Source organism: Danio rerio, chromosome 23 (genome assembly GCF_049306965.1).
Source record: "Danio rerio strain Tuebingen ecotype United States chromosome 23, GRCz12tu, whole genome shotgun sequence".
NCBI classification, from domain to species: domain Eukaryota; kingdom Metazoa; phylum Chordata; class Actinopteri; order Cypriniformes; family Danionidae; genus Danio; species Danio rerio.
This window is the reverse complement of record NC_133198.1, coordinates 27028287-27043019: the sequence shown is the minus strand read 5'-3', so window position 1 is coordinate 27043019 and position 14733 is coordinate 27028287. Positions and strand designations below refer to the sequence as shown.

Here is a 14733-nt window from a genome sequence, read left to right as displayed (position 1 = left end):
TAAACTGGCTAAAGAATCTTTGGCCAGTGCGCAGAAAGGGATGAAGCGCAAGTACGACAGAAAGGCTGTTGCGCGCTCATTCGCTGTTGGAGATAAGGTTCTCGTACTTTTACCAGTACCTGGTTCTTCACTTTCTGCTCGTTTCGCCGGTCCGTACGAAATAAAAAAGAAACTGAGTGAGACGGATTATATGATTCATACACCCGATAGAAAACGCCAAACCCGTGTATGTCATATTAATATGCCATACTACATTAATATTAATATAAGTATACCATTCCAAAGAGACAGGTAAGGATGCCCCGGTGTCAAAGCCAGAATCCGTTGTTCCCACTGTTGTTGCAGTTGCGGAACAGACTTCTGCTGTGATGTCAGATGCTGATGACGGTGTAATTCTTCGTGACCTTCCCCAATCGTCTGTGAGGTTAGTCAATTCAGAAATTTTGAGTGATCTAAATTCCTATCTCAAACATTTGCCTGCTTACCCAAACAAATGTGTTAAAACACGATATTAATGTGGATGGTGCACGTCCAATAAAGCAGCACGCATATCGTCTGAATATGGCTAAAAGATCTATTATGCGTCAAGAAGTGAACTACTTGCTTGAAAATAAATTGGCAAAACCGAGCAGTAGCCCTTGGAGTTCACCGTGTTTGCTGGTGCCAAAACCAGATGGAACGTACAGATTTTGTACTGATTACCGAAAGGTTAACGCAGTCACTGTCCCAGACAGCTATCCTCTACCACGCATGGAGGACTGCGTTGACAATGTCGGTTCTGCGCGTTTTGTCTCTAAATTAGACATGCTAAAGGGATATTGGCAAATTCCGCTTACTGATAGAGCTTCTGACATCTCCGCATTCGTCACTCCAGATTCATTTATGCAATACAATTCGATGGCTTTCGGTCTTAGAAACGCACCTGCGACGTTTCAACGTCTAGTAAATACAGTGTTGGTCGACATACCAAACTGTAGCGCGTATCTCGATGATATAGTAGTTTACTCCATGAGCTGGCGTGATCATGTGCATTCGTTAAGAGAAATATTTACACGACTTTCTAACGCATCTCTAACGCTAAATTTAGCTAAATGTGAGTTTGGCCAAGCGACTGTCACATACCTGGGCAAGGAGGTTGGACAAGGTCAAGTTCGCCCTGTAGATGCGAAAGTAACCGCTATTTCGCAGTTTCCAGTCCCCACCACTCGCCGAGAACTACGGAGGTTCTTGGGTATGGCTGGTTATTACCGAAGTTTTTGCAAAAACTTTTCTACTGTGGTTAACCCCTTAACATCTTTGCTTAGCCCTTCTACATCATATGTGTGGTCTGATGCTTGTCAAAGTGCCTTTGATAGTGTGAAAGCACTTTTATGTAATGCACCTGTTCTTGCTGCTCCTGATTGTGCATCACCATTTAAGCTTGAGATTGATGCAAGTGCTGTAGGTTCTGGTGCCGTACTTCTTCAGGAGGATGAAACTGGTATTGACCATCCTGTGAGCTATTTCTCTCGTAAGTTTAATAAACATCAGCTCAATTATTCTACGATTGAAAAGGAAACCCTTGCTCTGTTGTTTGCTTTGCAACACTTTGAGGTCTACGTTGGTTCCAGCTGTTTACCTGTAATTGTATATACGGATCACAATCCTCTTGTATTCCTATCCAGGATGTACAATCATAACCAACGACTGATGAGATGGTCTCTGTTAGTCCAGAATTATAATTTGGATATTCGTCATAAAAAAGGCATTGATAATGTTATGGCGGATGCCCTGTCTAGAGTTTAATTTTTTTTTTTTCTCTCTCTCTGGTTTATTTTAACAAACAGGTTTGTTCTTGAGGGTCAGGGTGTTACAGTCATATGTATATGCCTGTTTGTTTTGCTTGTGTGTGTGCGCTCTCTTTCTCTCCCTCTCTCGCTCGCTCGCTTGCTCCCTCCTCCTCTCTCTGTCAGTTCTCAGGTTCGCCCATTCCAGTATCCCATTCGTCCGTGAAGATGTCAATCTCAATTACACCTTGTGACGTCATCACCTTCACAACCAATCAGCACAGGAGCTCAAAGTTTAAAAGGGATGCGAGCGGGGAAGGTCGTTCTGCTTTTGCTCTGCCTTGCTTGCGGTCTTTGCTTGCCTTTGTGTGTGTTTTTGACTTGTTGTTATGTGCTGTGATGTTGACGTGAACTTAGTTTTGATTTTGGTCTTGTTCTTGTGTTGATCGCTGTTACCGTCTTGGATGTGTATATGTGGCAATCCCCTAACGTCTGTCTTCAGCCTGACTAAACACACTAGTTTAGAAGTGAGCGCCACCCGCTGTAAGTGTTCTCCGTATATTTGGTTAGAAGAGTAGATTAGTTATAGCGTGAAAACGCTGAAGATGTTTTGTTTGTTTATTTTGTATTAGACAGTTTAGAAGGAAATTATTAGTTAGAATTGGGGTTTTTGTTATATTTCTTTCATTTATTTGGCGCCACTTAACTCTCGTTTCCCCCATTATCTTTAATCTATATTGATTGATTTATGTTGTGAGATCTTGTAAATAATACTTTATTACTTTTTGACTTCCTTTCACTATTGTAAATAAATTCACTTATTTTTGCAGTATTTTGGTTGTCGTGTTGATATTTTGCCACCAACTGACCACAAAATATTATCACCTTAAATGTTACCTTTTAAACCCTAGATACCAAAACTTAAAAGTCGTAACACACGTGAACTAGGAGAACGTTTTTCTCGTATTTCTGACGTGCTTGAACCACATGTGACAGATTATAACGGCTTTAACAGACACATTTCTAAGTTGTGTGTCACAAAAACACTCTGTTATCCATTAAAAACGTTATTGAAACCCATTTTCGGAGCGCAAATTACCAGTTGTACACGCTGTAAACGGAAGTTTTTAGCATTCTACCGGAAGACGCTGGTCGCTATGGCGCCCTCCATGCAGCAGCCATGAAAAAGGTCTATATTAAGTGGCCTTAACAGCTATGTACTAACATTTAAAGGTGATATATTATTTTTTTACTTTTGATTCAATACGAAGCTGGACTCTTTGCATTCAAAACTTTATCTACAATTTGAAATATGTAATTAATTTTTTATATATATATATATTTTTTTTTTGGTTACAGTTGTGTTTAGAATCAGAACATCAGGTGCAGAGCTGTGTTTGTCAGTGTGCTGTTATTGGTTTTCACTAGTCTGTGCAGTGTGCATCTGAGCATTTGTTAAATAAACCAGTATCATTTTTCAAGTGTATAGATGTTTGTTTGAATACATTTTACTGTGATAATGGCAGGCTGCAATATCAAGTAATGATAAATTCATATGAGATGATTCAGTAAAATCAGCAGAAACATGAGGTTTGGTTGTGCTGCACTGGTTAAGCTCCTCAAAATTGGATTAATATTCCTGACCCAGCAGCCTCAGAGATGGGCCGGGGAGCAGCAGTTTATAAACATTTAAAGAAATATGAAGCGAAATGAATAACAGAGGAGTGGACAGAGGTGTTTACCATCGAGAAATTTAACCAAAGTAAGTCATATAATTTTCATTAAGACCCTAAAAAAAATCATATTAGCCTGTGGAAAAAGGGTATCTGATGTGACCTTAAATTTAATCATTTGGTACGCTACACTGAACTTATTGTGTGCATCTAACTATATTTGTAATTTATTCCTGTCATCACACAGTTGACAATTCATTTACACCTTAACCCATCAAACCTACCCCATTACACCATAACTGCCAATAACTTGAGTCCATTTCTCATCTCAATAGCACCATAAGTGATTTGTAATACAATATGAACACAGTAAGTATATTCATTGAATTTCCTTTTTGATGTACACTAGCGGTCAAAATTTAAAAATAAGCTTATCCTACTAAAACAAAGCGGCATTTATTTCATCAAAAAATACAGTACAGATTGTAAAATTGTGAAATGCTTTTGCACTATAAAATAACTGTTCAAAAGTAGTTTATAATTTAATTAAATAATTTATTCCAGTAATTTCAAAGGTAATTCTCTATAATTAAAATAATAAATATTAAGTCTAACATAAATTATTGTTGTTGTTGTTGTTGTTATTATTATTAATATTATTATTAGTAGTAATAGTAAAAGCAATAATGACTGGAGTAATCATTTTATTTGAAACTATATACAATAAGTAATAAATAAATATTTAATAAATAAGTATTAAACAAATTTTTTATTACATTTTACATTTAATAAAATGTTGATGAACAAAATAATTTTCTTAAAAAAAAACATGAAAAAAATGAAAGAAACTGACCCCAAACTTAACTTAACATATAGATATAGTTAATGACACTCAATATAGTGGAACATATGTTCCCCCCTAATATTACATTCCATAGGTAAACACTGATTGAAATTATTAAACAATTAATTTTGTTTAAATTTAATTATTATTTTTTTTTAATATTATATGAATTTATAAAAGTATCAAGTTCTATGCACTGAAGTGAAGTTCATCATTAACTTTGGTTTATTTTATTATGTCATGCTTTGAACTGTGAAACTTGACAACTGATAACATCAGTATGCATCCAAAACAGGTACATGTCATGCAGTGGCATTTAGTAATTCAATAAATAGTCTATATTACATTGCATGAAAGAACTGCATAAAAATAAGATAACAAAGAGCTAAATGTCACCACAAAACCACCTATAAGGGTCAATGTTTGTTTTTTTTTTTTTTTTTTTGGAAATTGAGATTTATTCATCACCTGAAAGTGAATAAATGAGCTTTCCATTGATTTGTGGTTGATATATGGTAAATGATTGGGATATTTCATATTTTATATGATATATGCAATACTACAAATACAGCATTTTAATTTCCCAGAGTTGGGTTGCAGAAATAGTAATGCAACAGCAATCCAAAAAATACACAACTTGACACCTGAGGGTTAAAAAAAATTAAATACTGAGAAAATTGCATTTAAGGTTATTAAATTCTTTGACAAGTATCTCACTAATCAAAAATTACATTTTAAAATGTTTAACAGAAGGAAATTTGCAACATGTCCTAATGATCTTTAATTGATATTCTGATTTTTGCAATACAATAAAAAGTTCAATTTTTAATTTTTTTTGAGCTATTCCCACAAATACACCCATGCATAAGATATTGACATTTTTACATACACCCTTACCTCCCTGAAGTAGAAACAAAAATCCCCAACTCTCTTAACATTTTTCAATTTACATTCTCCAGCACACTTTTAACAGCAGATGGCAGTCTTACTCTACTCAACCTGGTCGATTCATTTTACAGTAATTATGTATAATTATATCACCTAAACCACTACAAATACACACAGGGTGCAGTGATGACATTTTAAACAAGATTACATACTGACATTAAGTGTGCAAAGTACACATCTCAGCGCACATAAACTATCTCTAATGCAAGATTTTAATACGCCTTTATCACTTTACGTGATGATCATTATTCACATGGCGTGTAATATCTTCCGATTTAAATGTTGTTAGTTGTTATGTGTGAATCTGTAATGATCTGGTAACCTGGAAACCAAGATGTGTCTGGTCGAGGGAACGCATGTTTACGCTGGCAGAACACAAGGCTGCCAGGCAACTGCTAGGCGCGGATTGAATTTAGGATGCTCCGTAGGGGAACGACCAGCCTCTGAACATCACGTTTAAAGAGAAGAATCGTGCCAGCATTAGAAAACTGTACCGTAATTGTCTCGAAGATACTAAGGAGATTACAGAAGAGATAAATACAGACTTTATGTTTATAATGCGTCTTACCACATTCAGTGGATAATTCGAAAACTAATCTCCTGGGTCAGATGAAATTAATCCTGTCAGGCTTCACACACACGCACACACACAGAGAACATACAAACATTGTTTTTTTTTTTTTTGTCTCACCTTGAAATCCTCGTCAATCAAGAAGTCGCAGCCAATTAGGTCAAAGTAACCAAGTTTGCAGTCCAGCTTGGCTTTGACAGCTTGAAAGCAGTGCATGATAATATGTTGCATCCTTTTCTGCAGAAATACAAAACGTTTGGTTAAAACTACTGAAAACAGATAACAGAGTTCATATTCACCTGTATAAAACGAGTTTCAAGATGAAATACTGTTCAAATTTAATATGTTTTTATTTGATGATTCAGTTTCATCTTTCTCAGTATATTTGATGAGCTCCCCTTTTAATATTTCATATGGTCCCAAAAACCGCTGTTGCCATGACAACAGTACATCTGCATGCTTTCAAGTAATTTGAATAAATCTACATGAGGCCATTACTTTAAAAAATACAGACACTTATGTGAAATTCATTGTCAGATTAACACTTTCAGTTCATTTTATTCGATGGGAGTTTATGCGAGTTATAAGAGAGGCTTTTATTTTATGAATGTTTTGTGTCAATGGTTCTGCTTTTATAAAACAGTAACCACACAATATGAACACTTAAGGCAAATATATACTGTGTGTATTATTATATTTTTGGCATACAGTGCTCAACATAATTGAGTACACCATATGAAAATGAATATTTTTATCCATTTCTAAGTAAAAATAGGCAAGGTATTTTGGTGCATTTAAACAAAAAAGATTTATTGAACAGATATATTTAATAAAATAACATTTTAGTCATTAAGAAATTAAAAGATAATATAATTAAATCCAAGAAAATTTTAGCAAAAAACCTGCACAATTTCAAATAATTTTTGCCTTTTTGTTTTGTATCTGTTGATCTTTCCTCTTTTTAAAATTTGCATTTATTATTTTTCAAAAACATAAATTTGGTTGAACTTGGCTTCAGTACTGACTATGCACAAATATAATATTGTATAGCTTCGTATTAAAAATATGAATTTAAAATATAGATTTGTCAGGGGTGTACTTATACATGAGCACTGTAGTTGTCAGCTTATGGATCAGGGTCAGGAAAATATTATATCTGATAAATAATTAACATATCTTCATTTATAATTTAGAAAAAAACAATAAAGGATATTAATTAGGGTCATAAGTAATCAGTGTATATGAAATTTTTCAATTACCATAATAATTAAATTATATTACATTTTATACAATTGAGGATCGGTGACGCAGTGGCGCAGAAGGTAGTGCTGTCGCCTCACAGCAAGAAGGTCACTGGTTCGAGCCTCGGCTGGGTCAGTTGGCGTTTCTGTGTGAAACCTCCGGGTGCTCCGGTTTCCCCCACAGTCCAAAGACATGCGGTATAGGTGAATTTGGTAGGCTAAATTATCCGTACTGTATGAGTGTGTGTGTGGATGTTTCCCAGAGATGGGTTGCGGCTGGAAGCACATCTACTGTGTAAAAACATGCTGGATAAGTTGGCAGTTAGACCCCAAATTAATAAAAGGTCTAAGCCAAAAAGAAAATGAATGAATGAATTGAGGATCTGAACATATGGAAAAAGCCATAATTTTTTTCTACATGCCCTGCCAAATTTAATTCTATTGGCCCGTCATAAAAAAAGAAAAAAAAAGAAGGGGCAAATGAATAATGAACAATAAGTGAATAATAAACTAATTTAATTTTACAAGTCCCACCACAAAAAAAGAAGCAAGAAACAAATTCAAATATTATAAGGTAATAGTTTTACAGGTAAGTCTAGTTTTTGATTATAGTAACACATTGAAAAAAGTTTCAAAGATGACTCCTTGGATTTACTAAATGTTTTAAGTAAAGTGGTTGCAAACAATTTATTTGGGCTGAATTTAAACAAACAAACTAAGTTGAACATTTCTAAATTTTATTTGTTTGTTTAAATTCAACACATTTACATTGTTTGCAACAATTTTGCAGACATTATTTTTTTCAGTGTATCATAAAATGAAAGGTCTTAAGATTAAAGGTAAATTAAGCAAAAATATCACCAGCACAGGGTACTCGCACTTGATTAAAAATACTAAAGAATTAACAATCAGCTGAAATACATTAATACACCAAACATTTATCAAAATAAGGTGTTGATCAAAGACAAATAAGTTTCATATAAAGTATCATATATAAAGCATGATTGCTAAACCAACTGGCATTGTCCACTGACACTAATCGCTTAATAAATAAATCTATAAAAACATTCATTTAATCTTTAATGGGTGAGATAATATGCAACTCACTGTAAAAGGGCCCAATGCCCAATCTTTGGGGAGACCTTTTGGCAGCATGTATGTCTCATTGATGTAGGCATTGAAGTGCTCCATGGACCAAACGGTCTCCTCTTTTAGAAAGCTGTAGAGAGGATTTTTCTTCTGCATGTACTGAAACAAAGGAGAAACTTTAGTAACAGCAAGAATACAAGCACTATGATTATTAATATTATTTAAGCTTCAAAACCTACAAGATCGTACTTGATTGGTCAAGTGTGCTGTGATGTTGTCAGAGTTTGGGTCATAAGGGTTACATGTCAGTCGGATATAACCATGTCGAAAAAATACCATGTACGGCTGGGTGCAGGCAATCAGAAAATATGACCTCACATCAAATTTCCGGCCTTTTAGTAGCAAAGGGTTTTGGATGTACCTTAAAACAAACATAAAAAAATTATATTGATGAAATGTCTGTGTTATATTTTAAATGCAGTCCAATTATGTTTTAACATAAATATAAATCAAATTAAAACTATAGAATTTAAATTATGATTATTATAACGGTATTATTTCTGTTGTCAGTAACTTTTTCACTACATGTCAGCTAGCAGTCATTAAATGATTAGTAAGTTATTAGTAGAGCCAGACAGAATCTGTGAATGTTTTTTGCTATTTCAGCATATAATTTTGGAAAACATATCTGCAGATTTATGCGGAATGACTTTAAAATATAGTAACTAAAAACTTACCACATACTTTTTTTTTTTTTTTGCATTTAAGGTTTATGAAAGTTTCTCTACTACTATTTCTACTAATTGACAGAAATTATTACTTTGCAAACTATATTGTAAATAAATCATACAAACATTTTCATTTTTTCAATAATATTACTGACATTAATATTAAAAGTGAATAAATTAATTTTTACACACATTTACATAAATAAGCAAACTCAATTATAGGCAAAAAAAAAAAAAAAAAGTGATTTCTGTGTGCGTGCGGAATCTATGTGAACCTAGTTATTAGCTAAAATATCTTAGTTTATTTTATTATTTTAACATTCTAGTTTTGTCTCCCAACAGTCATTCTACACTCTCAGAAAAAAAGGTACACGGTAGTACAAATAATGTTCCTTAAGGAACAGATTTGTAGAAGTAACTGTAAAAGTTGTATCTTATATGGTACAGAAAAGACCTCTTATGATACTGTTCTGCATATTTTATGGTACAAGTGAAACGAAGGTACACTACTGTTCTCATATAAAAGGTACAAAAGTGTTGGACAACTCCTTCTTTATTAGAATAATTATGAAAATAAATATTACTGGAAGTGATTTCATGAATCATTTCCATATTAAAACATGAATCATCTTTTTGAAGCATATGTTTAAGGAATCTCATAAACATTAATTATTAAATTATATAATACAAAACAATGGGTAAAACAAAACTATAGGTATTGTAAACTAAACATTTAAGGCAAATTAAATAAATGTTCGGTAAGCATTTTGACACTGTTAAGGTACAAAGTGTCTTGTAACTGTAGTGGTACCTTAAACTGTAATGGTACAAATTTGTTTCTTTGTCTTAAGGTACAAATCTGTTACATAAAAAGGTACTGCCCCAGTGACAAGGGTTTGTACCTTCTTTTGAACAACATTGTACCATTTTTTCTGAGTGTGTACATTTCAGCTTACGGTATTAACCCTTTCTTTCATAAGTCTACTAATAATCTAACAATAATCAAACAGAAACAAATATGTCATTGCTAGAGTGATGACTGTTGAATGAATGAATGAATGAATGAATGAATGAATGAGTTAGTGAGTGAGCAAACGAAAGAACAAAATATCAAATGTGTTAGACATTCTTAGACTGGATGGATTAAAAAAACTTAGTCTTAGCCCATCGTAGACTCTGCAGCCTGACTTTGACTTTCAGCTACTAAAAACAGGGTACAAGTTATGTGTATTCCAGCCTTTCCTCAGTATTTTGTAATGTTGGCAGATTTCAGATCGAAAAGATTTGAATAAAGACATCAAGCTCTTTTTAGCTGATGTCTGTGGTGTTAGTCATGAATTCAGAAGAATTAAAGGACCATGAAACTGCAACTCACAGTATGATCACATTTAATTAGAGCTTCACTCACCGCTGAACAATCCGAGCTTGTGGCGCATTGTAGGGTGACTTTCTGTTGGGCTTCCTGTTGGACTGCTGCTCTGTTGTGTACTGCAGTTTTTCTCTGTAAGCTGTGATGTCTTCTGGTCGCAGAAGAAAAATACCACGGCCCTGGTTTAGACCGGTTGGCTTGCAGATCCACATGCTGTATTTATCACTGCTTGATTCTAAAGACAACATCAATTTAACAATCATTAGTTAATGGTTTGGTACTAGGTTTATTTCTAGTCATGGGAAATTGTATATACACTACACTACACTACACTATAGTTTGGGAGCAGTACCTAACTGATTGATTAATTGACACATTTACAACATTTATTAAAACCATTCATAATGTCACATATATAATATAACATAGATTAATTTTTGAGGGAAAAGTATGGAAAAATATAGAACAATATTATGCGACACCATAAAACAACAATCTGTTTTCAAAATTGATCATAAAATATGTTATTAACCACTACATCAGCATATCAGAATAGATAATGACAAAAAGCCAAAGGCTGGATGCTGAAAATCCATGATACATGACATAAGATAAATAAATTCTACTTTAAAACATTAAATATTTTTATCAAAACATTAAAATATGTTCCAGGCCCCAATGTCTTGTACAATATAAACATGGCATCTTTATTTACTCTATCCTGTTATAGCTATATATATGCAAATAATATATTAGACACACTATACCATTAAAAAATGCCTCTCTCTCATCTTTCATATCCATACGGAAAGTAATCGGGCAAAAATCTTCAAGCTTCATTCTCCTGCAATATGTAAACAAATACAGTAAAAAAAACAAAAAAATATATATAACAATGCTATTAAAGTTGGTTACTTTGCTGTAAAAAATGTAATGTCAAAAAGTCAAGAAACATTTTTAAGTTGCTTTAACTTAATCAGGTTAATGAGGTTTCAGCTAAATGTTTTAAGTTATATAAAGTTTAACTTAATATTTTTAGCCAGTTTGATTAATATAAGTTAATTTAAAATTTTATTAAATTCAACTAAACATTTAAGGCTGTAAATTTCTAGAAATTCTAAATTATTGTTATTATATTATCATTAATCAGGGGCGGATAACCAATAAGCAATAAAGAAGGAAAGCGGCTGATTAGGGCCCCAGGAAATCTGAAAAATCAAATAAATACCTTGAAGTATAAATTAATGATATATAACATATAGCATTTTCTATCATATTTTGTATGACGACTAAAAAATAAAAAAGTTAAATTTTTATTAATTCCGTGCAAATGTGTCTCCCAACCTTTCAACAGTCCAGCAGTCAATTTAGGTAAAGATTTAGTTTTAAAAACTTAATAAATTTTTTTAAATATTTAATTAAAATGTACTTAAAACTATTTAAAAAATAGTTTAGATATTATTTTAGTCGTGAAGTCATTTCAAGAAAACAAATCATTTAAAAAGTTTTATAAGATGCTTTACATGTTATTATTATCATTATGCATTAAGACAAAATATAGACAAGGAAATTGAGCAATATAAGAAAAGAAAAAAACAGCTAAATGGATCAAGTAAGGATTTTAAATTAAAGTACAAACTTTTGGGCCCCATCGCTGGAATTGCTTAGGGACTCCAAATCACTAAATTTGCCCTGACTATAATTAAATACTTTGTAGTTAGAATATTCTTTGGGGAATATATACTGTATATATATATATATATATATATATATATATATATATATATATATATATATATATATATATATATATATATATAAATGGTATATTAGTTTAACCTGTTTCCATGTCCATAGTTGATCTTACTGCTGACTCTGTCGTATTCCCGCAGGCTGTTCAGAAGGCCTATCTTAGTGGTCAAGACCTTATTGTTTGGTATCTGGTAAAGCAACTGGTAACCTGTATAAAAATAAACAGACAAAAGTGAAGAAGGTTTTTTCATGACTGCTGTTTAGTTGACATATTCAAAGGTTCACCTGCTCTGAAGCGGTAGTAGGTAGCAGGTGATTTAGTTTCACACCACTTGAGCTTGTAGTCCGTCCTGGTCTTGTCATAAATGCGCTGCCAGCCTCGACTCTCACAATATGAAACAACTCTAAATATCAGGTCAGACCAACATATCTTTGTCACGTTTCAAAGGTTTCAGAAATATTTGATGAATTCTCAAGAACAATACTAATTTCCTTTTATTTATTTTAGTGTTTGATTAATGTAAGCAGAGCTCAATAGGAGTAACAATTTAATATAAGTAACAACAAACAACAACAACAACGATAATAATCCTATTCCCAATCAGTCAGTATGTAAGTAAAAAGGTTTGATTCACTCACATGGAGGCCCCATTTTTTCCACCAAAAAAGAAGAAGGGTCCAGGGCCCCGTGGCTCTTCAGGACGCCTGTCTATGTCCTTCTCAACAACTGAGATGCTCACTGAACATTTACAAAGACAAAGACATTCGAATTAAGTACATTTCACTTTCTGTTTTTGGACTGGACATTAAGCAGAGACATGCAATGTAAACTGGAAGGAAATGTGCTAACGATGGCTGTGTCGATCAGAGTTGCACAAATGAAAGACATTTGATCCAACCAAGTGTTAATCGAAGTTAATCTCACCTCATCCTGCTGACCCATGAGAGCACGCCTGACTGGACTTAACCCGGTATCATGTTGTGTAGTTTGTTACCTGGCACCGAGTCAGTACAGTAACTGCTGATTAGTCATTTTACAATTACTGTAGCATTTTAGTTTTCAAAAATATCAATACTGTATAGGATTTGTATCTGATATTTTTATGCAAATTATTAAATAAAATTTGCATAACTTTTAATTTTATTATTTTTTATTTTTTATGTATTTATTATAAATTTCATCTGTATACAATAATAGTAATAGTTATAGAAGAAGCAATAATACACTGTAAAACCCAAAAAGTTAAGGTAACTCAAACCGTTTGAGGAAACTGATTGCAACAAACTATATGTTCAAAATCTAATCCGACTGAGTACTGCGAACGTAATTCATTTGAGTAAAAGAAGCAATTTGAGCACATAAAAACCCGTTAAAGGAAGGGAACTTAAACCAACTGATCAGTGTAAAACCCAATAAGTTAAGACAACTCAAATAAGGAAACCAATTGCAACAAACCATTTAAGTAAAAAAACAAACAAACAATCTGAGTACTGTGAACTTACTCCATTTAAGTTGAAGTAATGAGGTATTTAATTAACTGATTACCTTCAACACTGAGTTCAAAACTCTTTTCATATGAGTAGAATTAACTTTCAGTATTTTTTTAATTTCATATTTATTATTTATTTTAAACATAAGACTACAAACCTAATAATTTACTTCTATAATAAGTATTATAATAGATCAAATATAATTAGAAATATAATAGATCAAATATAAATAAGTAATACCTCTAACAATAAGAAGAATAACATTAGGTTATACTTGTGTTGAATTCAAGCTATTATAAGTTTTCTGTCTTTTCTCTGATGTGAAGTTTATGGCCTCATGGGGGCAGCCATGCTGAGATCAACCAAAGCCTCCCAACGGCATCCCTTTATTAGTGCACACTATTTACCCACTGAAAAAGTAAATCACAGCTAACCGCTGATAGTCCACTGCTATCTAAAATAATGAAAGTAATAAGCAAACAACAGTACACAATCAAAGAGTGTCTCCCCATCTATCATATTTTTTCACACACCTGGTAGTGTTCCATCTGTAGGTTTGACCCTTCTCCTCCTCCGGGTCTCCTTGTTCTTCTCCCTCTGGATTTCAGTTCCATGTTCATGTCGTATCTCCATGACCTGAAGCTCATCACTAAATAGGCTGCTCTTCTTCTTCTCATCTGACTGGCCCTGGTCGTCCATCGTCTGCTGTGTGCCCCGTCTGTGTCCTGTGTGCAGACAGGGCTCAACCCAGCTCTCAGATGACATCACGGTCACTCCCCTCCAACCGGTCCAAATCTATTGGAAAACAACATGGATTTAACTGCCCGATTGACCTCAGTGGTGCTAGTGACCCGAAAAAAAAACTTTAGATTTGCATGGCTACATTTTAACTTGGTATTTATTGTGGTCATTGAAAATAAATTAACCTTGAAAACACAGAAGCAAATTATTATTGGGTTTAGTCAAAGTCAAAGATTTTGCAGTGTAATAAAAAACTGTTCAACCATTAATTTCCCCCCAATAAAATATTGTATGTCATCAGGGAAATTATTATGTGGGACATTTGACAAGAAACGTTCATTTTCACTTATATAAAACGTGACAGGTCCTGACTTAAGCTTTTCATCCTAAAAAAAAAATCATACACACACTCAAGCATAAAATCATACAATTCGACGATAGAATGCATCCTTGATCACTGTCAGCTTCTTCTCCATCAAATCACTTTCTAGACATAGACTTAATTGTGCATTGCACGCAT

The 14733-nt window shown here is 33.3% G+C and overlaps 1 protein-coding gene across 11 annotated transcripts in view; it reads right to left on the bottom strand.

Moving 5' to 3' along the window:
* Positions 1-14733, bottom strand: part of ttll10 (tubulin tyrosine ligase-like family, member 10) — a 90284-nt gene that overhangs the window by 11201 nt on the left and 64350 nt on the right. For 5 of the 11 annotated variants that reach the window (XM_073938990.1, XM_001920247.9, XM_073938992.1 and 2 more), the window contains exons 2-10: positions 14006-14267; positions 12621-12720; positions 12267-12385; positions 12069-12189; positions 10997-11073; positions 10269-10464; positions 8382-8553; positions 8151-8291; positions 5923-6039 (exon numbers count right to left, since the gene is read on the bottom strand). In XM_073938990.1, coding sequence (XP_073795091.1) covers positions 5923-6039; positions 8151-8291; positions 8382-8553; positions 10269-10464; positions 10997-11073; positions 12069-12189; positions 12267-12385; positions 12621-12720; positions 14006-14267 — 1305 coding nt within the window. Of the gene's footprint in view, positions 1-5922; positions 6040-8150; positions 8292-8371; positions 8554-10268; positions 10465-10996; positions 11074-12068; positions 12190-12266; positions 12386-12620; positions 12721-14005; positions 14268-14733 lie in introns of all 11 variants that reach the window. The other 6 variants (XR_012398498.1, XR_012398500.1, XR_012398499.1 and 3 more) reach the window with 2 other exon arrangements.